Genomic DNA, 26,862 nt, shown 5'->3' with positions numbered 1-26,862 from the left:
TTAAACAATGATAAAAATCATCCATGACTAGCCACACTGGCACTAGACTTCTTTAGTATACTCATGCTTATGGCCATCAGATGCCTCATTGCCATGACGTTGCTAAGTATGGGAAGGACTATGCAATAGTTTTTTGGGTAGTAAAAATATCTGTGGTCAACTTGTTATTTTACTAGTTATGCAACGTAACGTATTTACTGAGATTTTCCAAGAGATTCAAGGCCACAAATATATTCCTCCTGACTCTGCTTCAACACCGCAGGGAAGGACACGGGAGACAGACTGCCCTGATCTCAGTCATGAAGAGGAAAACTCTGAATACATTTTCTTTACACCACGGTTTAGAGTTAAAGGATTACAAAATAAAATTTATGATTTTAGACGATCAGCAATGAAGAAAATAAATATTTGAATGAAAGACAAACTTTTGCTCTAAAATCCTTTTTTTTCCTCTTAGAGATCAATAAACTTAAAGACGATTGACTTTGCCTTTGTATCCTACAACTCTAAGAATAACTATTAAGAAAATACCTAAATACATGAAATGCTCCATTTGGTGGATAATTCAGTCTGTTTCATTCCTCCTTCTTTCTCTATTCTTCAAATGTCCACTAAAGTATAAGTAATATCATGAAACTTGATGACACATGCAAATGGTCTTTGAGCAGCCTGAATGAAGGTCATTAACATAGGAAGGATGTACTTAATGATTATCTTTTGGTTGACATCCACTCATCTTCTCTTTGCATATTCTTAATCTCTAGTTGTCTATAATTCTAGCATATATCCATAGGGTTTTAAAAAAATCATGAAAGTCCTCTCATTTTCTGCATCTACATCTTTAGGTGTGCATAACTCTAAGTATACACGACCATAGGACCATATAGAGAATTTATTTGAGTTTGGAATCTGGATTTTAGTGAAGAAAAAAAATCATGAGATTCTGTTACAGTGAGTCTGGCCAGGTCTTGGCCCAAAGTTATACTCAGGAGGGATCTGTTTTTCCTTGAAAACAAGAGTCTAATCAAAATTTTCATCCAATCTGAGATAAAATAGGGGCACCTCAGTGGCTCAGATGGTTAAGTGTCTGCCTTTGGCTAAGGTCATGATCTCCATGTCCTGGGATCTGGCTCCGGGTCGGGCTCCCAGCTTATCCAGGAGTTTGCTTCTCCCTCTCCCTGTACCTTTCCCTGCTTGTGCTCTCTCTGTCTCTTTCTCAAATGAATAAATAAAATCTTAAAAAATATGAAATAAAATAGAATATAACATTATTAAGCCAATATTAACATCTTATTAGTGAGGATTTCACTTTTTAATGGCTGTATAATAGGAATATTTTAATTTTATAACCTGGAAGTTTTTACTTCACTATTGCTGCCTCTTTATTTTTGGCTAAATTGTACTTTCAAGTGAGTAGACAGAAACCCGGTACTACATGCTCGATAATTTCAAGCAAATATACATGCTATTCTTCAATGCTAAGTGATCCTTTGGCCAGAATAAAAAGGGTAGATTCGATGCTCTTTCTAGTCCCAAGAAGTATGTCCCAACATAGGTGTTTCTTGAGTTACTGCTAAAGAGTAATTCTAATTCTTGGTAGCCTAATCCCACACTTAGTACAGATCCCAATTTCCGCATCCATTTAGATGAGCCACTGGCTAAATGGATGTGTGGTAATAATATTCAACGGCATAAATAAATAAACAAATGATAGATAGATAGATAGATAGAAAGATAGATAGATAAATAAATAAATAAATAAATAAATAAATAAATAAATAAATAGCAGTGCCAATCTGCCTTCTTTATGGTGAGTTTTAGGACTGGTCACACATACCCTCTTCCTCCTTCCTTCCCGTTCTCTTTCTATGCATATTTTTATGATCCCATATATGTTAAGAATATGGTTAGTATCTATTAAGAATTCAATTTAGTAGGGACGCCTGGGTGGCTCAGCGGTTGAGCGTCTGCCTTCGGCTCAGGGCGTGATCCCAGGTCTGGGGATGGAGTCCCCCATCCGGCTTCTGGCAGGGAGCCTGCTTCTCCCTCTGCCTATGTCTCTGCCTCTCTCTCTCTGTGTCTTTCGTGAATAAATAAATAAAATCTTAAAAAAAATAATTCAGTCTAGTAGAGTTGAGATACAAAAATTCTAGCTCAATACAGTAAGCGTCAAGATGCCATGAGAGCACAGAGAAGAAACACCTACTTTCATTTATGGGGATTAAGGAGGTGATTTAAAGATTATACCTAACACAAATACACAGATATCTGCATATACATGTATGAACAGACAGTTTTTTAAATACATTACTTACTTTTCAGAAGCAAGACCGTAATGACTCATTGTTGGCTGATATGCCTGTCTCCAGTATAATGAAAGAAATATACTATCTCAGTTGGGGGTTAATATCTATAAACAACTTGACTTCTCTAGAAAAATGATGTCACATAATTTTAAGATATTAATACTCTTCTAGTCTCTACTGTATTTTCAACAGCTGACTTTTAGTCTATAACAAAGGAAAACTTTCATTATATGCAGGGTATAGTGGAAAGCATGTGAGATAAATTTGAAAAAAAATATAGGTATTACTCCTGGTTTGGTGGATTATAAAGTATGTGATTTTGACTGTTATTTAACTTAATTAAATCTGTTTCTTCACTGAAAACATGAAGGAACATGAAAACATGAGGAAGCTGAGTGATACGATTTTAACATTTCTTTTTAGATCTAAACATCTGGCCTTTATACAAATTTGGTTTACATTAACATTTTTTAAGATAGTATAATCTTAAGGCAATAGCTTTTAAGTTCCCGCTCCTAGAAAGTGCTTATAAATTATTTATGTTCTCCCACTCCTTATAAAATTCGACTTTGTCCTACTACTCACACAAACAGTTCCCACCACACTAGCCAAGACCTGTCAGACTGGTTCTATTTAGATCATTAGTGACTTCTTTCTTCACCTCAATCCAGCCCACAAAATTGCTGATATAGCCTGGATGTACACACTAGACTGCAGACCTTGGTCTCCACTGGACTCTTTCCTGCTGGTCAGCAATGTATCGGTGAGTTCCCTTTTCTTTGTCTTAAGTTCACTTGTAGTTTAAAACAGCATGAACCACACCAGGGAATGTGTAGATCTCTAATTTCTCATTTGCTTAATACAGAAACATACTTTTGATATTTAACATGAAATTGTGTCAAGAAATACCTTTCTCTTCTCTCTATATTACTGCTCCCTGTCATCCTGGGTTTCATCCCCAAGTATTTTTCTATATTCTTTCAGATGAGTTCAACAAAAGATAAAGGTATATCCAGTTTGACAGCTGTCTTTTTAGTTAACTAAGTTAGTTTCAAGCATAGAACATGTTTTTAATTTGGAGTTTGTTTTATTGAGAAAATACTCTTATTTTCAGAGGTGTACATGAAAAAAAAAATAAATCTGAGATCACGCAGATCAAAATTACATTCAGTTCTGTTTAAATAGCTTAAATTTTAAAAACTGTAGAGGTTTGAAAGAATAAGAAATAATTTAAGAAGACAATATGATTAAATTATTATAGTTGATTTAAAAAATAAACCCAATGATGTACTTGGCCACAATCACTTCTCCAACAGGTAAGTCATAATTATTTTGAGGTTGTTTTCATTCAAAGTTAGAAACTAAACAGTAATAAGGTTTCCATGTACTAGTTTGGCTCTGAAAAATAATTTTATCTTTGGCTAAAATTTTATTTTCTCTCATTTATATATTGGTATATCATTTAAAAAAATATTCTACATTGAGAAGGAAATGGTTTGGAAGTGTACAATTTCTAGTGGAATCGTAATAGGGAAAAACACTCAAGTTCTGTCATTGAAAGAAAATTCCACATACTTATGAAAAGTTTAATACTCTTCTATACATGTTAATGAAGCAACTAAGAGCTACAGACCTAACAAATTTAGTCAGTTTCTCAAGGTTCCCTGTCTTTTGTGAGTACTTCTCTATAATCCATGGTGATTTTTCTGTTCCACTGTTTTTACATTAACTTTAAGAATATTACTATAGAAAAGAATGGTTTAATTTAAACTTATAATCTCTATCAAACTCAAGATACTAAACAGATTGCAGGCTTTGTCTATGCTAGCTATGAATGAGTCTAGAATTTGTGTAGAAGAGCTATAATAGAATGCATTTTTCTGAGAATAGTCTCTAATTTGAAGTAAAAGATGTACCTATTTTTTAATCCTACTTTAGAGTAGAGGGAAGATATCTCTCAAGGAAAAAAATAAAGAAACAAATAACTCCTTCCTGATCTAAAGCTGCACAAAAAGTGGAGCACATCTATGTTTTTCAGTCTAGGAGATGTTAAGAGAATGGGTTAGGGTGGAAAGGGATTAAATTTACTGTGAACATTTGCAGGACCAAGTGCACCAACAGGAGTGCTTTGAAGAAAGAGGTGTAATTGGAATATGTAGACAATTTCTTTTTATTGACTCATAACTGGGAAGACATATAAGAAGCACTGAGGGGTTTTATCAAATGGCGTGCTCCTTCCTCTTTACCCAAATTTCTAAGAGCCCCCTCCCTCACTTCACCTGTTCTAAATGAAAACCACCATTTTAGAATTTAAAAGTAAGAAGAAATTTGGACCAGTAAATAGTATTCTTTATATGTTACCATTTCCTCCAAACTCTTATTTTATACTATCCTTTCAGCATGAAGAGAGTAACACATGGATTTTATAAAAATACACAGAGCAGAAGGTTAAAGAAAACGTTATCAAGAATAAGTTTATAGGGAAGAGATTTGGGAATAAAATATATTTATTAAATAATAAATTTATTAAATAAATATTTATTGATGATGGGGATATATGTTAACTCTAGTCCTCAGCAACCACTGAATTAAAGATAAGCAGACTGAATTTATGGACAATATCTACACAAATTTAGATACACAAAGATGATCTGAGTAATATGCAAATTTTTAAAAATGGACAACTTTAATTTTTACTCAGTAGGGTGAGATCTACCACTCAGTCTATGTGTGGCCCATGGACCACCTCCATTAGATTCACTGAGTGCTCATTAAAAATGAAGTCTAGTTCTCATCCTAGAAATTCTCATAACTCTCTGATTGAGGCATGGGAATCATACTTTTAAAAGTACAAGATAATTCTTATTCACACTAAAGTTTGAGAAGAACTGATACAGTATAAAGCCATAAAAAAGAAAGGAACTTGTAGGACAGAAGGAAAATAAAGCAGAAATGAAATAGGCCAGCTTTGAAAAGAGGTAGCCATTTGTTTTATTTAAATTGGTATAATTATATCTTAATGGGTGGTGATCTCTCCCTAGTCACCTTTCCCTCCAAGGGAGAAGACTATTCATTTATGCAATGTAGTGATGATTAAGGAAGAGAGGATAATTTCAGGAAGTATGGTAAACTGAAGGGAAGATAAGACATGATTTGAAGAGTTTGTGTCTAACACGGAGGATCTTAATTTGGATTAAAATCTGTTTATAGGGGCATCTGAGTGGCTCAGTGGTTGAGTGTCTGCCTTTGGCTCAGGTCGTGATCCTAGGGTGCTGGGATCAAGTCCTACATTAGGCTCCCTGCATGGAGCCTGCTTCTCCCTCTGCCTGTGTCTCAGCCTCTGCCTCTGTATCTCTCATGAAAAAAATAAATACAATCTTAAAGAAAAAAAAAAAATCTGCTTACAGGGAAACTTTAACATAAAGCCAATCGAGCATATGTTCCCCCTCGCTGCCCCCCACTGGAAGTCAGTCAACAGTGATACTGAAGGATTGTATTGACATATTGCCGTTTAGACCCAGAGCTGCTATGGGATTCTGCTCCAAGTTTTGACAAGGCCTCACTTCTCCTTCAGCTACGATCAGTCCTGGTCCATGTAACAACTTTTAGTGAGTTCTCACTGTATACTAAACTTTGTGTGGAAGAAAACTACCTGTTGAGCACCTGTTATGTGCTGTACATTTTGTAAATGCTATCTAATTTAATTCTGAAAATACCCCGAGAAACACTTCCTGCGATTGCTCCATTTGAAAGATGAAATCAGTGCAGCTCACATTGTCCAGTGTTAGTAAGCGTTGGATCTGGAATCTGATCTTGGCCTTCCTGGCTCTAAAGTCTATGGTTTTGCTACTGGAACACATTGTCTATCATGTGCGGGGAGCTAAAGGAAGAGTCTTTGGAAAGTTTCTGTCAGCATTCTGACGGAGAAAGGGAAAATACACACACACACACACACACACACACATGCACACAGATAGAGACGTAGAGGAGTTGTGCATGTATGTATATGTAGGCGTAAATGGGTATACAGTGTCTAGGCAAAGAAACAGATCGTGTGCAGATTGATATGAAGTAATGTACACACATGCTGAAGGAGGAAGATGCGGTGGTGTAATTTTACTTTCACTGATAGGTTTTTAGAAACATTTTAAGGAATGCTTGGACGGCCCTTTTTAAACCTTTTTACAACTATATTTAAACAAGGTGAAAATATGACCTAAATTGGCCGCACTATTTCAAAGGTGATCAGTGACTGAGAGTATTGCGTATCACTTGCATCCTCGTTGTTTTCTAAAGAGGATTGCAACATTTGCTATTGTGTGAAAATCAAGTTCACTTAGTGCAGCGTGTCATGGAAGAAAAAGAAGGGTTTGTGGTAGCTGGAATTGTCTCGATGGACCTTATTGTTACTTTTTCATTGTTGTCTGCTTTCCTCCAAAAATATGTCATTCCTTCAATACAGAGAGGGAATAAATAGAAATATTCAAGAAAAAACAGCAACATCATATACTTCCATATCAGCACTGAGACTTACAAGTATGCCTGATGTGTTTAGTACTTGAGAGAGGGTGACATAGGCGGCTGTGGAGCAGGTCTTCTAAGATGCAAGGTGGTAAAATGGGTGCTCTGGGTGCCTTTCATGGCTTGGTCAGCATTAGGTGTTAGAGGAAATGCACAAAGAACTTCTCGAAGCACATATTCTCATAGAAGATGATGGGAGAGAATTAGGAAGAATGCTCCCACCGTTTCAGGCATCATTAAATACGTTTGAAACAAGTGGATTAGAGAATAGGAAAGTTTTAAGAGGTTGAGGGGGAAAATGGGTGTAGAGACACCAAGTCATGCCAGAATCTGCAAGCCCAAACTTCTCCCACTTACATACATGGTCTGTGCGGTTGGGCAATTTGTGAGATTTTTTGAATAGTAATTCTGAGATAATAGAACTAAGCTTAGGGGAACCCAAAGTACCATATATCATCACTAAATTCTATCCTGCGATCTTTCATCTGTAGATGTCAGATGATATCTCTTTTTCAAAGCTACAAAAGTAGATACAGAGGAATTTGGCCCTTTGTTTAAAGTCAAACTGTGAGTCAGTGCAGAACAAAATAATAATTGCTGTCATTTGTTTTACATGTTCTATGTGCCAACTACTGTTCTAAAACACGGTGTTTAATCTTTAAAGCAACCTATGGTTATGTTATTATACCCATTTTATAAATGAGGAAATTGAGGTTCAGATGGTAACCTTATTTGCCCAGAGCTAATATGTGACAGAACTGGGAATTAATCTATGTCTATCTGACTCCAAACCTATGCCCTTAACCACAGTGTTGTGCCATCTTCATGTGTATCCACCTCAGTGTTTCCACTGGTAGGATGCCTTAACTGTCTCATTGTGTCAAAAGATACAAAAGTTATATTTACAAAAAACAATGCTCTTATTCAATGGATGGTCTTCTCAGTAGACTTTCAAGGCTGGTAGGCAGGAAGTATTGCTATCTGCATTCTATAAAGTAGGGGATACAACCTTCAAAGATTAGGTAATTTGCATGTGGTTACAGGAATGTGTGAGTCAGTCATACTAGAGATGAGATAGAGTCTGATCTTCCTGTTCCCCTGCAACCTGAATCCAATACTGTCAAGTAGAAGAGTTACATTAACACAGGAAATATGTTCCTACATGACCCAGGAAATACTATTGTTATTGTTATTACCATTACATTTGAGTATGTCTAGAAATATATTGCCTTTTAAAAATTAGTTGTTCACTTTAAAAGCTTGTCAGGTTGCATTAGCAAAATTCAGAGAGGGTACATAGAGTAGGAAAAAATATGTATATATTCCATATAGATGATTCCACCATTTATTTTCTTATTTGGTACTTATCAACAACGCTTTAAGGTAGATAATTTTAATATTACCATGAATTTTTACATAGGAAGCCAAAGATTAGGAAGACTGAGATTTCCAAATCTCTGAGTAAGTGATTCGTAGAGCTGGAGACATACTCCAGAGGTATGGGAACATACATCTTTCTCAGCTGAATTCCTTTTTGCACATAAGACCTAATGTAAACCCCTGACACATGGAGCAGAGTTGCTTTGGGTCAAGTGGCACTAAGGCTTGGGAGCCTCACTTCTCTATCTTCTCCTTATCCTCTTAGGTACACAGGAGGCAACTTGAGGGATTTTTCATCCCACTTTGAAAACAAATTAATTTCTCATCATGAAGTAGGAAATAGTGACAACAGCCAACATTTGTTGAGCAGTTACTGTGTGCCTGGCCTGATGCCAAGTGCTCTGTGGGTGTTATTTCATTTAACCCTCAGAAGAACCCTATATTTAGGTCTTTCATTAGCCCCATCTATAGATGGGGAAATGTAGACTCAGAGAGAGTAATTTCAGAGCCACCTAGTGAGTGAGAGGGTGAGAGGCAGAGCCAGAACTGAATCTAAACTGATGCCAAAGCCCAGACAGATCTTTATCTCCCCTAAGAAGTAAGATGGAAGTCATTTGCTAAAAGTCATAGAGTATAATCAAAAGAGTATCTTAAACTCAGCTGCCAGAGAATATTAAGGATATTTTATCATCTTTCCCATATAAAGTATAAAAAAATTAGTTTCCCAAAGATAATTTTTTTCAAAGATAATTACATAAAAGTGGCGTTCACCTTGATTGCAACTCATCTGTTTTGCATCTTGCAATAGCATCAGATTTAGCTATGTATGAGGGACAAGAAATTTAGGGTAATAGTGGTTTATAAAAAATGGAATTAATATAAACAAGTCTGGAGGCAGGCAGGCCTGTAGGGAGATTCGCAAAGTAAATCTAGGCTTCTACCTTTGCGCTGTCCCATCAGCAATGAATATGTGTCCTCTAAAACATGGCTCAGCGTGATTGCCTGAGCTCCAACTAGCACATACGCATTCTAGCTATGAAACGCACATCAAGATTCTACCCTCTGGAATAGAGACTCTATTAGTCAGAAATTATTCACATGGTAACTCCTATGGACAAGGGACACTATATTCTATTTTCCAAGATGGTCGTGTGCTCAATCAAATATCAAATCAAATATCAAATCAAATCAAAAATCAAACATTGTATTATTTAGAATAAATATTTGGGGTAGACACCTATAAGTATCTACAGACATATTAAGTTTGAATGATGAGAAGTATATCCTATTGTGATCAGCAGTAGGCAGTAGATAGATATATGGGTCTGAAGATTTGCCATGTAAATTGAGCTGCGGATATGAATTAAGGCCATGAGCATTGGAAACTGAAATTATTTCATTCTTTTGGATAAAATAATACCTCTTTTATAATTTTATGGTTCTAATTTGGTATCACATTCAAAAGTTAAGACTCAATACTTCCATATATTATAGGCCAGCAACTGGGGCAGGAAATTTATTGATCAAGAAATCTCACTTCTAAAAAAAAAAAAAAGAAATCTCACTTCTGGGGCAGCCCTGGTGGTGCAGCAGTTTAGCGCTGCCTGCAGCCTGGGGTGTGATCCTGGAATCCCGGGATCAAGTCCCACGTCAGGCTCCCTGCATGGAGCCTGCTTCTGTCTCTGTCTCTCTCTCTGTCTTTCATGAGTAAATAAATAAAATCTTAAAAAAAAAAGTTTATGACTTCCTTATATGAAACTTGTATTATTTAAAATCACTTGCAGTTCCTTATTTTGTTCCAGTCATCTGGCATGTGGCAATCAGAAAAATGACGCATTTGAAAAATTACGTTAAAGCTAATTGTTTAGTAAATGTTGAATTTTAATTATAAAAATGTTAAGCATTTTAAAGTTAGGTGAGGCATGGAATACTAACTTTGCTGGAAATTAAAGAGCATCTAGATCATTTAATGTCCTCATCATTTTTTAACAGATGAAGAAAATGAAAGCACATTTCAACATCATACAAATTGAGGGTTAAGGGATGCTGGAACTTATGTGATGTTGAATATACTTTCAGTTTTCTCACCTAAGAAACTTCAGACTTTGATGAAAGGACTTAATCCTTAAGCTAAAATCTTTAGGACTAAGATGCAGGTCACTGGTCTTACAGTTCAGAGCTATTGCTACTATATAATGTCAATTGTAATAGGAGGCAACTAAACGAAGTCATGAGAAAGATTTGGTAGGAAGACATCGAACATTACAAAAAGTTTCTGAAAGTCTATATTAGCAGCCTCGAAAGTGTCTCTGAGCTTGGGTTTCTCAGCTATTTTTCTTCTGATAACACCTGCCACCACATACTTACATACTCTGTTAATTTTTATTTTTCTTACATGTTTTCAAGTGTGTACAATTCCCTATGACTAGCTGCAGTGGCATCCCTTCTCAACATTTCTGTGGGAAACCATTGCTTTTAAAGTTCCTTATTGAGATCATGCCAATTTATTATCTTGAAGTAGAAAGAGTTTGAGGAAAAGAAAGCAAATATATTAATAGAATCAAAGATGAAATAGCTCAATTTATAAGTCTATAAACCCATACATAATTACTTAATAATATCTTTAAACTTTGTTGTACCATATCTATCTGTGATTGCACATTTCTAGAGGTCAGACAAAGTGTCAACCTGAATCTCAGTTTGTAGATTCCTATGCTACACCGTATCTGGCTGGGAACTTAATAAATACCTTGATGATCACACAGTGAAGATCAGAGACATTCCTTACTGTTGAGGTGCCACTGATACTTGCCAGTAATATAAATCATATATTTAACAAAGTCTTATGATTGCATACATGATCTTCACAACTTCCTTTTAAAGTAGGTGGAAAGAAAGATATTATCACTTGAGTTTTATGGTTGATTAAATATAGGAATGGGCTAAGTTAAGCAAAGCTTTGCTTAACTTAGCAGTTAATGAGTGGTAGGGTCTTCTGTCACAATGTTCATTAAAAACTTACTACTGTACCAAATAATACTCTATTTTTGTGCCTACAATTTCAATAATCTTTAAATACTTTATAATGTGAAGATACCATTAAGGAGTCATTTTAATAATAATTAAGGAGTATTGTCAGATATTTAAAAATATTATCATAGAGTTTGGTATGAATGATTCATGTTGCCCCTTCCCCCACACTATCAAATTGCTTTTATTAAATAGTAATTAATGCCACTTGCCTATATTGAAGGAAACACTAAGAGTATTATAAAACTAATTTTTGTTTCAATATTAGGAATATTGTAGAGAATATAGTTCATTACATTACATAGTATTTTTTTTAATGAGGAAAATAATTGTATTGTTACTGAATAATTGCTCATTGTTTATCCTATGGTTGCCATGAAAAATGTACCTGAACGGGGTTTGCTTGTTTGCTTTGTTTATTTTTGTTTTTGAGTTGGCTGCTGGAAAGCTACAAATTCTGTGGCTTGACTTAAGGAAATGTCTAGATGGGAATTAATGTGGTTTTAGTATTGCTCATTCATATATGTGTGTATATATATATATATACACACACACACATATCTTTACTCATATGTTTATATCTCCTTATAAGTAGTTACCTTAAGCTAATCTAGAACAGGGTGGAATATAAATTATTTATAATAAAAACAATGGGTTTCTTATCAATTATCTTAGTGCTATAAAGAGAAAATGGAAATGGTTTTCTGGTAATTAGCCAACTACCTTGTTGTAATTGTAACTTTTCTATGAGAACCATTCATAGTTTTCATTTTTGAGAATGCACACATAGTTCAGTCCAAGGGCCTGGCTGATGTTATTAGACACTTTATAGGTATGTTTGTATAGCAATTAATAGGACAAAAATATGTTCTTTGCAATTTTATGAGAAGTAATTTGTATTTCTTTAAAAGAATAACCCAGCAATGAAAAGATATGATCTATTCACACATACACAAATTTTAGTTCCACCCTGTATATTTTTATAGTCTCATTCAACAAAATATAAGAAAGATTAAAGGTCTCTCCAATGCCTGCTGGTTTGCGTCTTTCACAGAGGAGAAATCACCTGAAGTATTTGTGTGGATAGGAAAAGCAGGCACAACTCAATAAGCTAAAGAAATAAGCTAGTTGCAAAAATGTAACAAAAATGGAATATTTATTAATTGACATTTTAAGTCCTAAACACTGATTTAGGGGATTAACAATGTCATAAGGTACTAGGTTGTTACTTCATTGTAGTATCTTTCTTCAAGCTTTTGTTTTGATATTATAATGCAGACATTCAGTAATCTCAAATAATGATGTGTTTCCTGATATTAATGTGGCCTCATTTGCATTTGTCACTTTCTATACTATGATAACACTTTACAGTGGATAGATCAAATAACAGTTGGAAAATCATGTATTTTAAGCACAGGTGATATAGAAATATTAATTACAAAACTTGACATTATATAAAATGTTTTCTGGAGATTGGGTTTTACTTAAATAGTAACTATAATCCACAATGTCCGACCTGTCTTTCCTTGTGTATAATATGCCAAGTTAAGGCAAACCAGAAGTGCTTTGAGAGATATGAAAACCCATATTGTGGTGTGGACAAATGGTCAGTTTAATCTGGTTTAGTCAACTTCAATTCAATTCCTTCTATGAACATATCTTGAGCATGTGATTGGAGAATATAGAGATAAGTAAGGCTCAGTCCCTGTCCTTAAGGAGCCCAAAATATGTACCTTATTGTGATGCTCAGGGTAAGCCTAACTGAAGTGGAGGGGAGTTTTTGAACTGGCTCTTAAATACGCATGAGCTTTTAAGATGCAAGCAAAGCATAAACTCTGTTACTCCATGTAGGAGGCAAGCAGAGGCAAAGGCAAAGAGCCTGGAAGCTCATGGGGAAAAGACGAATGCCAGGCTAACTAAGGCCAACTTGGGTTTCTAGTAGTCTCAGACATTGGCTCCATCATTTCTAGAAAGACAGCTTACTGTCTGGAATGGAGAATGATTTAGAGATTATGAAGACAGAAGAGAAACCTGTTATTAAGCGATAGGACAAGTTTTAGTGAGAATTCCAGAACAAAATCAGTGGCAATGGGATTGGAGACAGACTACATTAAATTTGCCATGCAGATGAGACTAGAAAGTGAAAGGATTATTATGGCTTCCGAACACAATTAGCATTGACTTGTAGGCTATTGCTTAAGTCATTCATCAGTAAACTATGGTCCACCACTTGTTTTTGTACAGTGCTTGAGATAAGAATGATTTTTATACTTCTGTGGCTGAAAAGAAGAAAACTATTCATGACAAGTGAAAATTATATGAAATTCAAATTTCAGTGTACAGAAATTAAGTTTTATTGGAACACAGCTGGGCACATCTGTTTGCATATTGTCTATGGCTGCTTTGTGGCTATACGGGCACAGCTGAGTCGTTGCAAAAGAGAATTTGTGATCCAGAAAGCCCGAAATAGTTACTATCTGGAACTTTATAGAAGAGTTTGCTGACCTTGATAATAATGCTTTGGGACCACCAGCTTTATAGATATCATGCACATGTTCATTTAAAAGATATTTGCAAATAACATATCAGATAAAGGGCTAGTTTCCAAAATCTATAAAGAACTTATTAAACTCAACACCAAAGAAACAAACAATCCAATCATGAAATGGGCAAAAGACATGAAGAGAAATCTCACAGAGGAAGACATAGACATGGCCAACATGCACATGAGAAAATGCTCTGCATCACTTGCCATCAGGGAAATACAAATCAAAACCACAATGAGATACCACCTCACACCAGTGAGAATGGGGAAAATTAATAAGGCAGGAAACAACAAATGTTGGAGAGGATGCGGAGAAAAGGGAACCCTCTTACACTGTTGGTGGGAATGTGAACTGGTGCAGCCACTCTGGAAAACTGTGTGGAGGTTCCTCAAAGAATTAAAAATAGACCTGCCCTACGACCCAGCAATTGCACTGTTAGGGATTTACCCCGAAGATTCAGATACAATGAAACGCCGGGGCACCTGCACCCCGATGTTTCTAGCAGCCATGTCCACAATAGCCAAACTGTGGAAGGAGCCTCGGTGCCCATCGAAAGATGAATGGATAAAGAAGATGTGGTTTATGTATACAATGGAATATTACTCAGCCATTAGAAACAACAAATACCCACCATTTGCTTCAACGTGGATGGAACTGGAGGGTATTATGCTGAGTGAAGTAAGTCAATCGGAGAAGGACAAACAGTGTATGTTCTCACTCATTTGGGGAATATGAATAATAGTGAAGGGGAATATAAGGGAAGGGAGAAGAAATGTGTGGGAGATATCAGAAAGGGACACAGAACATAAAGACTTCTAACTCTGGGAAATGAACTAGGGGTGGTGGAAGGGGAGGAGGGCGGGGGGTGGGGGTGAATGGGTGACGGGCACGGAGGGGGACACTTGACGGGATGAGCACTGGGTGTTATTCTGTATGTTGGTAAATTGAACACCAATAAAAATTAATTTATAAAAAAAAAAAAAAAACATCTTAGCTGACCTGGGTTGACGAAACATGTAGTCTAAGAATATCAGTGCTGCTTGCCATTACAGAGGATGAGCAAAGAGTTTGAGATCCACTGTTAATCAGTCTACGATGGTGGTGTTATGTGGGGGTTTGTTCCAATAAACTTTCCTCTGCAGCACTCTGAGCCATGACTACTCTCCATGCTTGCCAAGGGGTGTATTTGCCTTAGTATCTTTTTTTTTTTTTTTTGCCCTTGCCTTTTTGTTGTAGTTGCTGTTTTTCTTTTTCAGTACTCTTATTTTTATTTTTAAAGATTTTATCTATTTATTCATGACAGATCCACAGAGAGAGGCAGAGACATAGGCAGAGGGAGAGGCAGGTTCCCCACAGGGAGTCCGATGTGGGACTCGATCCCAGGACCCCGGCATCACACCCTGAGCCAAAGGCAGACATTCCACCCCTGAGCCAGCCAGTTGTCCCTCATACTATTCTCAAAATGACACGTTAAGAAGTAATAACGATAATACAACTCTGGGCATGTTATTTGTCTTCTGGCAATTTTAGACTTATAAAAATATACCCATATTTTAACTGCTATATTCATCATTTAATCACACATGTCTTCAAATTGAAAGGAAAAATCATAGAAAAAAAGAAAGTTGACACCATCAAAGCTGTAAGAATTTATCCAATCTGTCTGAAGGTGATTTTACCTGAAAAGATTAAGTTTCAACAGGGTTTATTTACAGGAGGGGTTAATCGAGGGTATATTGATATGTAATATGGATTTACTCCTCCATTTTACCTATTTTTTTGAGCACATTTCTACCACATTACCAGAGTATTGAATCTCTTTCTAAGAGAGGAACAAAAAAAGTAATTAAGAAGCAGGGTGATTCGGTTTGAAAAGCAATGCCATACAGACTGGAAAGGGAAGGGATAATGTTTCAAAGGACAAACATCTCAGTAATGTGGTCATTACCATTATTATTAATAATTAAAATAATGATGATAATAATAATAGTCCTTGCAGATGATTTTCTGCTTGTGAGTTCAAAGTAATAAAAAAAACTTCATCGTTTTTATCTCTACATAGCTAACCATGTTAGGTGGGGTCTGAAATTATCATCTCTGGTTTAGACATGGAGAAAATAAGAGAGAGAATTGAATCTAGTGGTACAAGATTATACAGTAAGTAAGTTGGTGGCAGGACTTAGAATAAGACTCTCCTAATTGTTTATCAAAGTGTTTTTTTGATGGATTTTTTTTTCTTATCCCATGTTACCCATCTTGTCTCCTCCAAAGCCACCAAAGACAGCATCACTAAAATAGTTGTGAAAGGTGGGGGTCAGGAAAGGAGAACACATCAATACCTTGGACATAGTTGTGATGGGAAATCCAGAAACAAGACATAAAATCTTCTTTCAATTGTTTTTACCTTTTTAAAATCTCTCTTTTGTTTAATTCAAAAGCTGTAATGATTCTGGTTAAAAAAAAATGAATCCACAATCATACAGAAAGTAAATAAAATTAAAGTTTCTTTCTTATTTCTGCTCTTACAGTTCTTGGTCTTAGTAATTTTGTGTCTGTATACATTTTGCTATGTACATACACAGTTTCATTATTTAAAAAAACTGGAAGATAGAATGCATATTTTTCTGCAGTATTTTTTCCTTAAATAAATCATTGACTATTTCCATGTTAATATTTCTAAATTTATCCCATCAATTTACCAGCTGCTCTGTTTTACTTTCTGTCTTGTTAAAAGTCATAGAACAATTAGAACTTCTGCCATATTTTACAACTCTACACAATGATCATACATTTTTGATAACTGTACCACATTTGCTACAATTACAAATTCATATTCTTTATCTGGCATGTTTTGATGTCTATTGAAAAGCTCTTCCCTTCCCGTATTTCCCCCAAAGTTTTGCTTACATCTGCCATATGCATCTCCTTTCTCTGCAACAGGTGAATGGCAAGCATTCTGAGAAGAAACAGGGATCAGTTTTTAGGTTTCTTAGGCACATTTGCGCATAAACAATTAGTGACTCCTCATGGAGCGATCTTTTCATCTTGCAGTAATTGCCATTCTAGGATCAGGTGTTTGGAATATCACTCAAGGGAGCACTGAAGATTGAAGAGATGGAGGAGAAGAAGATGAAATGTCCTTGGCTACAGTCCCATTGGAAAATCACAAGAACAAGACAGGAGACCTAAGTAGAGTCTCTGGAGCCTTTCCCTAGATCTCAGTGCCTTCAGGAGGAGCAGAGTCATGTAGCAGGAATGACAATATTGACTTCTGTGACAATGTTCCCATAGAACAAAACATTAAGGCAGAGCCAGGGTGTGATGACGGTGTGATAGGGAGCAAAATGATATCACATGTTGGTCCTACATAACCCAAAACAGAGTCCCCTTGATTCTTGTAAGCAAAAATTATTTATTGCAAAAATAGCTTTGCAGTTTGCAAGAAGTTTTCACACTCATGATCTCATTCAGGATCCCACAATCAATCCTGTATTTTAGACACAAGGGCTATACTGTCCCTTATTAACATATAAAGAACTTAGCACAGCATTTAAATGATTTGTCCAAGTTGCACAGATGCTAAGGAAAGAGCTGGATTCAGAATCTTTCTGGTTCTGATTGAACTCCTGTGCTCCTCCAGGATAGTACTACACTTCCTCCCAGTCCTCACGTAGCAGACGGTGCTCTGAAGATAAGCATACATGCCAAGGATTGTACCAGGGTGATAAACACCTCAAGAAATGTAAAATAACAGCTTCGTATTCAAACTCCTTAGCCAACTCTGACTTATTATTCTTTATTCTAGCTTTTGAGTTCGCCTAGTAACTATTATAACACAAGGGAACAGCAATCATACTAATTAAACAGAAACCCAGCTGACCAACAGTTTTCAGTAACATGTTTTTGAAGGCAAATAAATGGGAGAGGTTGAGGGAATCTTACGCAGAAAGGATTTCCTGTAGCGTTACTGAGGTTTAGAGTGCAAGCACTCAGGTTCTTTAGAAAAGAGCTCTGGTTATCTCTTATGTGTGTCCTCAAAGTTTGTTTGTAAATAAATCAGACAAATAGAGGGTAGAATTAGAAATTCTATCCGGAACAGTACGGCTCAAGCTGTAACGTATTTTGTAGGCCATTTAAGATTTTAGAGTGGTGGGATGCCTGGATGGCTCAGTGGTTGAGCGTCTGTCTTTGCCTCAGAGTGTGATCCTGAGGTCCCAAGATCGAGTCCTGTATTGGGCTCCTCGCAGGGAGCCTGCTTCTCCCTCTGCCTGTGTGTCTGCCCCTCTCTGTGTTTCTTTCATGAATAAATTAATAAATAATTTAAAAAAAAGATTTTAGAATGGTAAAAACAGGCTTTAAACATTGGCATAGCTCCAACTGTGCTACACTTAGTATTTTGGATAGCCAGCTCAGTAAATCATAGCTAACACATACATGGTACTTTCTACATGTCACACACTGTCGTCGACAGTTTATACAGAGTAATTCATTTAATCCTTATGACAATCCCATGAGATGGGTACTACCATTATTATCTTCACTTTATGGAGGAGGAAATAGGCACAGGGATGTCAAATTACTTGCCTAAGGTCAGGTAACCAGAGCCAGGACTGGCTTCAGCACACTGCAAACCAGGATGTGTTCTAAACCAAAATGGGACTCTACCCCGAGTGTCCTGAATTCCCTGGACATATCTGCTTTACCTAAGGGGTAGGTGGAGTGCACCATGTGATATAACCCATTTATTTGCTTTCTTGCTCAGGCCAGCTGTGGTGAAGAAGAGGAAGAGAGTTTGTTTGGAGCCCTGGGTTATTGGCCTCATCACCTTTATCTCCCTGATTGTTCTGGCGGTGTGCATTGGACTTACTGTTCATTATGTGAGATATAGTAAGTATGAGCTGCCCTAGCACCATGTGACTTCCCCCAAATATTTCTTCATGTGCACTCCTGTTTGGATTTGTCTCAGGCTTATTCATTCATGACTGCAACTCATTTGCATAGCTAGTTCAAAGAATCCTTTACCTGTCTTGTTTTTCTCAATCCTCACAAGCCAAAGAGGATTTTTTTTTTCTTCTGTCTTTGATGGAGCAATGTTTCCTGCTGGGAATAGCATGCTAGATTTTATATTCATTAATAAGCGATAATCAAAAATTACATAGGAAAAGACCATAGGAGAGGTAGCGTTGAGTTGTTTGAGGATGTAGGGCAATCGCCTTGATTTAAAATTATTCCAACTATTTGAAATCCTTAGAGCCCCCAAGTTAATTACATCATCAAGGATCATAGAAAAGTTGGCTCTATTCTGTACTAATAAGCTGGAAAAATGCTCGTAATGATATATTGTTTAGTAAGTGCCTATTTCTGTTATTTTAAATCTCATCTTGGGTTGTACTGCATGTGATTAAAGGAGATAGGATATGCTGAGAAGGTTAATTATAAAGAGGTTAACTCTGTGGTAATCAGGTATCTCACAACTAGATGAACCATGAGTGCTCTGTTATTAGAAAGGTCCCCAGGGTACTTTAGGACTGTTCTTCCAGGGTGTAATAACCCTTCTGAAGTTTCCCTCTACTCTGCCTCAAGTTATAATTAGTTGACTCTACTACGACCTATTGGCTTAATATCACCCTTAGTGACTAGCTAATGCTTTGATGTTCAAGACACTGTAACCAAAGAAGCTAATTACTTGATTCTAATTTAATTGGGAATTTGCACAAGTTGCTCTCCTGTAAAAAGACATAATGATCTGTAAATTGGTTATCTTCTTCCACTAGCGGACACAATCTCAATTCCAATCTCAATTTCTAAAGCAAGGTAGATCATTTTTGGGTAGTTTGAAGAAAAAATATTTAAAGCAAAGACTCTTTTTTTTGGTAGAACTTACCCACACACAAGTCTTTAAACTTTGGAGTATCTACATTTTGGTTATTTCTTTGGAGCATGTTTTTAATTAAAAGGAAAAAAAAGTGGCTAAAATGACTTTTTAATTCTACAGTTCTGTTATGAATATATCATCTCATTATACTGTAAACATCATTGTTCCTCTCCACAGATGCCCAGCACTGTATTTTGTTCATTTCTGTATTTCCAGAACTTAGCAGGATCCTGGCACATATTAAGTACTTAATTAATATGTATTGAATACTGAATGATAAAGATTAGTGAATCGTACCTATGATATTTTCATGGGGGCATACTTCAGTTTGTCTGGCTTCACAAAGGATCCTTATTAAAGCTAGAGCTCTCCTTACCTCAGTGAGAGAAAATGGTTCTTACTGCTTCTCCCTTTGCCTCTTCCCAAGCCATCTTGCTCACACACATAACAATGAAAACCTGGCAAGATTTTTCCAGTAACCTGCTTCTGGGCCCTATTGTTTGGATGATCAGTGCAGTATTATGGAACACCCAACATCCACTGCCCACACAGCACACCTGAATAACCAGTGATTGTTGTGATGCGTGTTACTGTCTTGCACGTGTGATCTGCCCTCTGTTTGGAGATACAAAGAATAGAGTGAATATAGCATATAAGCATTTAGGAGTTGGCATAGCTAGATAACCAAAGTAAACTAAAGAGTTACAGAAATAGATTAAGATGGAGGTAACTCAGCTTGAAAAAAAACATCAATTTGGCATAAAGCCCAGGGCAGCATAGAATTGTGTGTGCAGCTGGTGTTCAGGGGCCTTTGGGGCTGCATTTCTGCCCCTCTGAGAATTAAATGACAGAAGGTGACTCTATTATGAGCAACATCCATGTAGGTTACAGATTCACAAACTTTTTAGAAACTTATCAGCAAACTAATGTTCATCCTTATTTTTCTTACTTTTCTGTTAATATTTCCCAGTAATATTTTCCGACAACTACACATGCCATATAATTCTGGCAACTGGGAATATGTTTTGACTTAGTGACCTGTTTGAGTCTATTGAGCAAAGTAAAATATTGACTACAGACAAGTTGTTCGTTTGGTTGAAGCATATGAAATTGTTGGTATTTGACCATTTTTGGCTTATATAAATGGCAGTTTCAAATATATCAATCTAATAATTTAAAAGAGAACAGGACCAATATGTAAGAGTCGGTTCTTCTCTCGAGACACTAACTTTTCAGTGAGGGATTAGGTCCCGCCACCTGCAGCATCACGTGGGAGTTTGTTAGCAATGCAGATTCTTAGGCTCAATTTAGACCCAGTGTTCAATATTTCCGTAAATTAAAAACCTTACTCGAGACTATGTGTATTTCCAGAGTTTTGCCTGCATTTCAGGTCTCTCTGGCCATTCAGGTGAAGGCCATTTAATGAAAGGAAAGTAAGGAAAGAGGGAGAAAGGCAAAACCTCCTTAGCCTCTCACTTTGGTGGCTAATTCCCAGGAGGCCCTGACCTTTCAGGCTGCCATCCATCTCCTGTTTGCATCACTGGCCATTTCCTAGCCTTATCAAATCCTTTCCTACTTGAACCAAATCCTTTGGATGGCCAGAAAGTTCTTTTGAAAATTTCCAGTAGTTTTTCCCACCCCAAGAAGTGGTATGTAAAGAGGATTTGTGCTCTGAGAGCTGGACCTTGACTTGAAATCCAGTTCTGTCTTTTCTGGCTACGTCATGTTACGGCTGGGCAATTTACTTACATTTTGGAGACTGTAGTCCTTATCTGTTAAATGTGGACAATACTGCCTTCTCATGAGATATGGTAAATTAAATGAGATACGTGAGTGTACTTGGGACACAGGTGCCCAGTGTTAGTTTCCTTTTCCTCTTGGGTTCAAGTGAAGATGGAAAGAATGAGAAGCAAGAGAGAAGAGGAGAGAAATTGAAGATGGGTGAAGTACATTCCATTATCCTATAATAACTACACACAACTGTCTTGATCACCATTATATGTCTTTTTTAAAAAAGATTTTATTTATTTATTCATGAGAGAGGGAGAGAGAGAGAGAGAGAGAGAGAGAGAGAGAGAGAGAGAGAGAGAGGTAGAGACACAAGCAGAGGGAGAGGGAGAGAAGCAGGCTCCATGCAGGGAGCCCAATGCGGGACTCAATCCCGTGTCTCCAGGATCACACCCTGGGCCAAAGGCGGCACCAAACCACTGGGCCACCGGGGCTTCCTACACCATTATATTTCTAATACTCAATACAGAGTCATAGAAAAGGTAGTCAGCATTAATATTTGTTGAATGAATGAATCTTAGGGTTCCATGCTTGCTTCATGTATAGAAGGGTGATGAATGATGCATTAATTTTCAGTGGGCCAAAAATGTGGGCTGCTTAAAATGGGTACAGAAAGTGCAGCCAGTGGCAAGACAAGACAATCCCTGTGGCTGTTGGGAGAAAATAAATGGAGTGACCATACCTGACCATAGCCAGGTAAAAACCAAGTGTCACTTTAAGGTTATGTCAGATGGTAGGTCTAGCTCTCTAACTGAACACCAAGCGTTTTCATCTTCTTTACCCCAAATAGATTTTCTTATATGACAGTTCTTGTGGCCAGAATTGATATGGTTTTATGGTTTATTGAATTGGGAGGAATCTACTTTTGGAATATAAAAGTGCGTTTACTCTTGGGAAACTTCCAAATCCATTCTTGTTTGTATGCTCAGATGGCATGACTTGCTGCCTCTCATGCTAATTCAGAAATGGATAACACATGACTAATTAGCCTGCAGGAACACCAGGCATAGCTTATGGCTTTTACACTCTAAATCTTATGATGATGAATGTTGGTGTCTTTTATTCTTAGATAACCATGAACTCAGGGCAAGATGATGGAGATGTTGACTTGGGGTAGGGCCATTCTCTCTAGTCTCAGTCTTTCTAGCAACCACCAAACAGAAATAATGATGCTTTACACACATCTGGTGAAAAGTATGATGGTTTTCTCCCCTCTCTTCATAGATCAGAGAAAGACCTACAATTACTATGGCACATTATCATTTACAAGTAACAAACTGTATGATGACTTTGGAAAAGAGGCTTCTAAAAATTTCACAGAAATGAGTCAGAAAATTGAATCAATGGTAAGCACATTTTCCCTCCATTTCTAGGGCATTTGCTATCACTTTATATGGTATTTTTTTGGTACGTAGGTTTCAAAACATCCATTCAACTGATCTTGCATACCTTTGAAAAATGGGAAGCAGCCCTGCCAGAGAAATATAAAACAAAAATGTCAATACATGACTTGGGAGAGTATGCCTTGCAAGGTTGAACCAAGTGAACTTTATCCCTTACTTCATGTCCTTCCCACTCACTCTTCCAAAGCTAGTGCTACAATTTTGATCAGCAGAGTCCAGAAATTCTGGGAATGTGAGGGTGACCCAAAATATGACTGCTGTATCTCAGAGAAGACACCTTTGAGCACAAGATTGAAACTATTCAGACACATACTTGACTAGTATTTTCATATTCAAATTTTCTGACCTGGGGATCCCTGGGTGGCTCAGAGCGGTTTAACACCTGCCTTCAGCCCAGGGCATGATCCTGGAGTCCCGGGATCGAGTCCCACATTGGGGTCCCTGCATGGAGCCTGCTTCTCCCTCTGTCTGTGTCTCTGCCTCTCTCTCTCTCTTTGTCTCTCATGAATAAATAAATAAAATATTTAAAAAAAACAACAAAATTTTCTGACCTTGGATTACTTTTGGGTATATAAGTCTATAGGAGACACATGGATACTCATCTCTATACTTAAGGCTTCAACATTCATCCTCAGAGATGAATTAAATGTTTTAAAAAGTAGAAAAATGATCAGTATAGGCCAAGAGAACAAGCACCTGGGTCATGATTTTTTTTTAATTTTTATTTATTCATGATAGTCACACACACACACAGAGAGAGAGGCAGAGACACAGGTAGAGGGAGAAGCAGGCTCCATGCACCGGGAGCCCGATGTGGGACTTGATCCCGGGTCTCCAGGATCGCGCCCTGGGCCAAAGGCAGGCGCCAAACCGCTGCACCACCCAGGGATCCCTGGGTCATGATTTCTAATCACCATCAGATTACTTAGAGAATCATTTGGACTTTTCCTGACAGTCTGTGAGGTAATTAGTGGTATGTTGTGATGGGAAACAGCCTAACCTAGAAGTTGGGATACCTAGTTTTGGAGCCATCTACTACCGATTTTCATTCTTTCACGAAGTTTGTGAAAATTAAGGCATTCAACTGATTTCAAAATTGTCTTCAATTTTCCATATCCTGAGTAAGAAAATAATGGAAGTTACCCACCTAAAAACTACTTGATAGACTAGAAACCTGAGGATTTCAATACCTTGATAAGAAGGAGCTCAAATTCTGGTTGAATACAAATTCAGTATGTATAAGCACTGAATCAGGAAACATCTGAATAAACTCTTTTCTAGAGCTATATATATAAAATAAAGGAAAGAAAATGGAACTAATATGGTCAAGAAAAGATGCAACTATTTTCCTTGTCTTTTAATACCACTCACTAAAATAAATTTTATAACATCCAGAATGATTTACGTATAAAGGAATAGGACTCTAACACTCTTCAAAATTAACAATAATTTTGAAATTATTTGATTAAATATAAGCCCTTAAATAAAAATATCCAAGTGAATGTGGTCATTAGAGGACTCACTTGTACTATGCTGATTTGTCCCATAATTGAAGTAACTCCCCTTGGGCACAAAGAAAGAGGAGTCAACAAAAAATGTGAGTAAAAAGGCTCATTGTTTCTATAGTCAATCACCAGCTTGCTGTAACTGTGTTTGGTCAATAGTCACACACGGAAGGCAAGAAATCAAGTAAACTTGACATGTTTAACTAAAAATGTAAGTTGGCTAGAATTCTTAATTGTAGTAGTAAGAAATATCTCCAGAAGATACATTTTTCTACCTTATTAAAGTAAACCTTACAGGGACGGCTGGGGTGGCTCAGCATTTGAGCATCTGCCTTTGGCTCCAGGTGTGATTCCAGAGTCCAGGGATCGAGTCCTGCATCAGGCTCCCTGCATGGAGCCTGCCTCTCCCTCTGCCTGTGTCTCTGCCTTTCTCTCTGTCTCTCATGAATGAATAAAATATTTTTTTAAAAAATGAGATAAACCTTACAGAACATATTAGGCTAAGTATCCTAGTTCACACAGACCTTTCTAAGACCATTCTGAGTCCTGAATTAGGTGCAGGTTATGCCAGGATGTTCAGCAACTTTTCCACTGGTTTTAAGAACCATGTGACACTTGTCACACACTCATATCTATGACCCAACCATCACTTGGCAGAATTATTTCATTTCTTTTGTTTATCTATAGTAGAAGTAAGTCAGTATCTCAGGGCATGAGATATAGACTTCCTCTTAAAATAAACGTGTTTATTCTTTTTAGTATCTTTCTGAGTGTACCACAGCAAATAGCACTCTTGGCCCCACTACTATCGTTCCCAGAAACTGTAACTCCTAAGACAGGATTCATTTGAAATCACTGAGTAGAATACCAGAAAAGATTCTTCGAGATTTTTCAAGTTGAATGCATTGTAAAATGTTGGTTAATGCTTTCTGATTTGTTTTTTGTTTGTTTTGTTTTATTTTTAAATTTTCCATAGAGCTTAAAATGACTTGCAGGAAATTATTCTTGTTGACATATTTTGAATATTTTTGGAACAGGTGAAAAATGCATTTCATAACTCTCCATTGAGGGAAGAATTTGTCAAGTCTCACATTATCAAGTTCAGGTAATGTAGATCTAAAATTACAATTTCTGAATATAAGTTGAAAATAAAACTGTTAACTTGGTCAGTAATAAATACTATTTGAAATGTTAATGATATGATATAATTCAATTAAACCAACATTCATTTGACAACTGTTCTAAGACATGGGCTATAATTTGCTTTACTAATTCTCTAAATCCATAAGAAAGCATTTGCAAGGTGATGGATTTCCAGAGACAGAGGTATATTATTGAATTGTATTTTTGGAAACTAATTAGCATAAGTAGGAACCTAAACCGTATTCCTTAGTTTAATAGCCAATTGTCCCCTATATAAAATGATTTAGTAGATGATATTTGTCTTAAACTCTTGGTTTTTCTCTTTATCAGTTTTATTTTTTCTTTTCTACCCCTTTCTGCTCCAAATATTTACCTAAGAAAATTCCAGATCTAATAATCAACATCAATAAATAGAAACTCAGAGCATAATATTTTAAGCAAAATACTATATGAGGGTCTTAATTAATATATTGTCTTAATAAAAATTATTTGTATTTTTCAAAAATAGAATGAGAGCCGTTTCCAGTATTATTTCAATGACAAAAACTCCAAGAGTTCCTTCTCAATCTATCACTTAGCCGACATCTGTGGTGCTACTTTGACCACTGTCTTCTGAAAAGTCTATATTCTCTGGCATTTGAAATACTATTCTCTCTTGGATCTGTATTTACTTCTCCAATCCTTAAATTTCCACTCTCTCAAGGAGACTTCATGCACCCACGTGACCTCATATGTTATTGAAATCCAAATTTCTATTTCCAATCTAAACTGCTTTTTTTGATTTCCAGAACTATATACTATGCACATCTCCACATGGAGATTCCACAGAAAGTTCTCTAACTCAGGTAAAACCCAACAACACCAATGGGAAACTTGGACATCATCCTATACTCCTCCATGTTCCGGGCTTCTCACATTTTATGAATAACTAAGTTCTACCAGTTTTACCTTCCAAATCACTTTCCAATTTTTTTACTTTTTCATCACAGTAATCTTTCTACTCATTAGTATTTCTTCTGCAATCAATAGAAAGAAATGCAAGTTTGTAGGAAAGATGAAATCAATCTTAGAGATGCTGAATTGAGATAGTAGGAGACACATGAGCCTAAAATATAGGTCTTACTCAGGGAAGGAAAAAGGAACTGAGTTCAAGATGAGCCTTTGCTCATTATCAACTCAAAATACTGAAAAGTGTGGATGTAAATGGAATTTCTCAGAAAAAGGGTAATGCAAGGAAAAAAATGATGATGAAGAAAATCTGAAGGGGCAGCCCGGGTGGCTCAGTGGTTTAGCACTGCCTTCGGTCCAGGGCCTGATCCTGGAGACCGAGGATCGAGTCCCACGTCAGGCTCCCTGCATGGAGCC

The 26,862-nt window shown here is 36.7% G+C and overlaps 1 protein-coding gene across 1 annotated transcript in view; it reads left to right on the top strand.

Moving 5' to 3' along the window:
- The first annotated feature begins 2,976 nt into the window (after positions 1-2,976).
- LOC129521223 (transmembrane protease serine 11E-like) overlaps positions 2,977-26,862 on the top strand; it is a 43,122-nt gene continuing 19,236 nt past the window's right edge. The window contains exons 1-4 of the mRNA XM_055342505.1: positions 2,977-3,069; positions 18,546-18,670; positions 22,671-22,792; positions 25,392-25,459. Coding sequence (XP_055198480.1) covers positions 3,062-3,069; positions 18,546-18,670; positions 22,671-22,792; positions 25,392-25,459 — 323 coding nt within the window. The 5' untranslated portion in view covers positions 2,977-3,061. The remainder of the gene's footprint in view (positions 3,070-18,545; positions 18,671-22,670; positions 22,793-25,391; positions 25,460-26,862) is intronic.

Source organism: Nyctereutes procyonoides, unplaced genomic scaffold (genome assembly GCF_905146905.1).
Source record: "Nyctereutes procyonoides isolate TBG_1078 unplaced genomic scaffold, NYPRO_anot_genome, whole genome shotgun sequence".
Taxonomy (NCBI): domain Eukaryota; kingdom Metazoa; phylum Chordata; class Mammalia; order Carnivora; family Canidae; genus Nyctereutes; species Nyctereutes procyonoides.
This window is presented reverse-complemented; position numbering and strand designations above follow the sequence as displayed.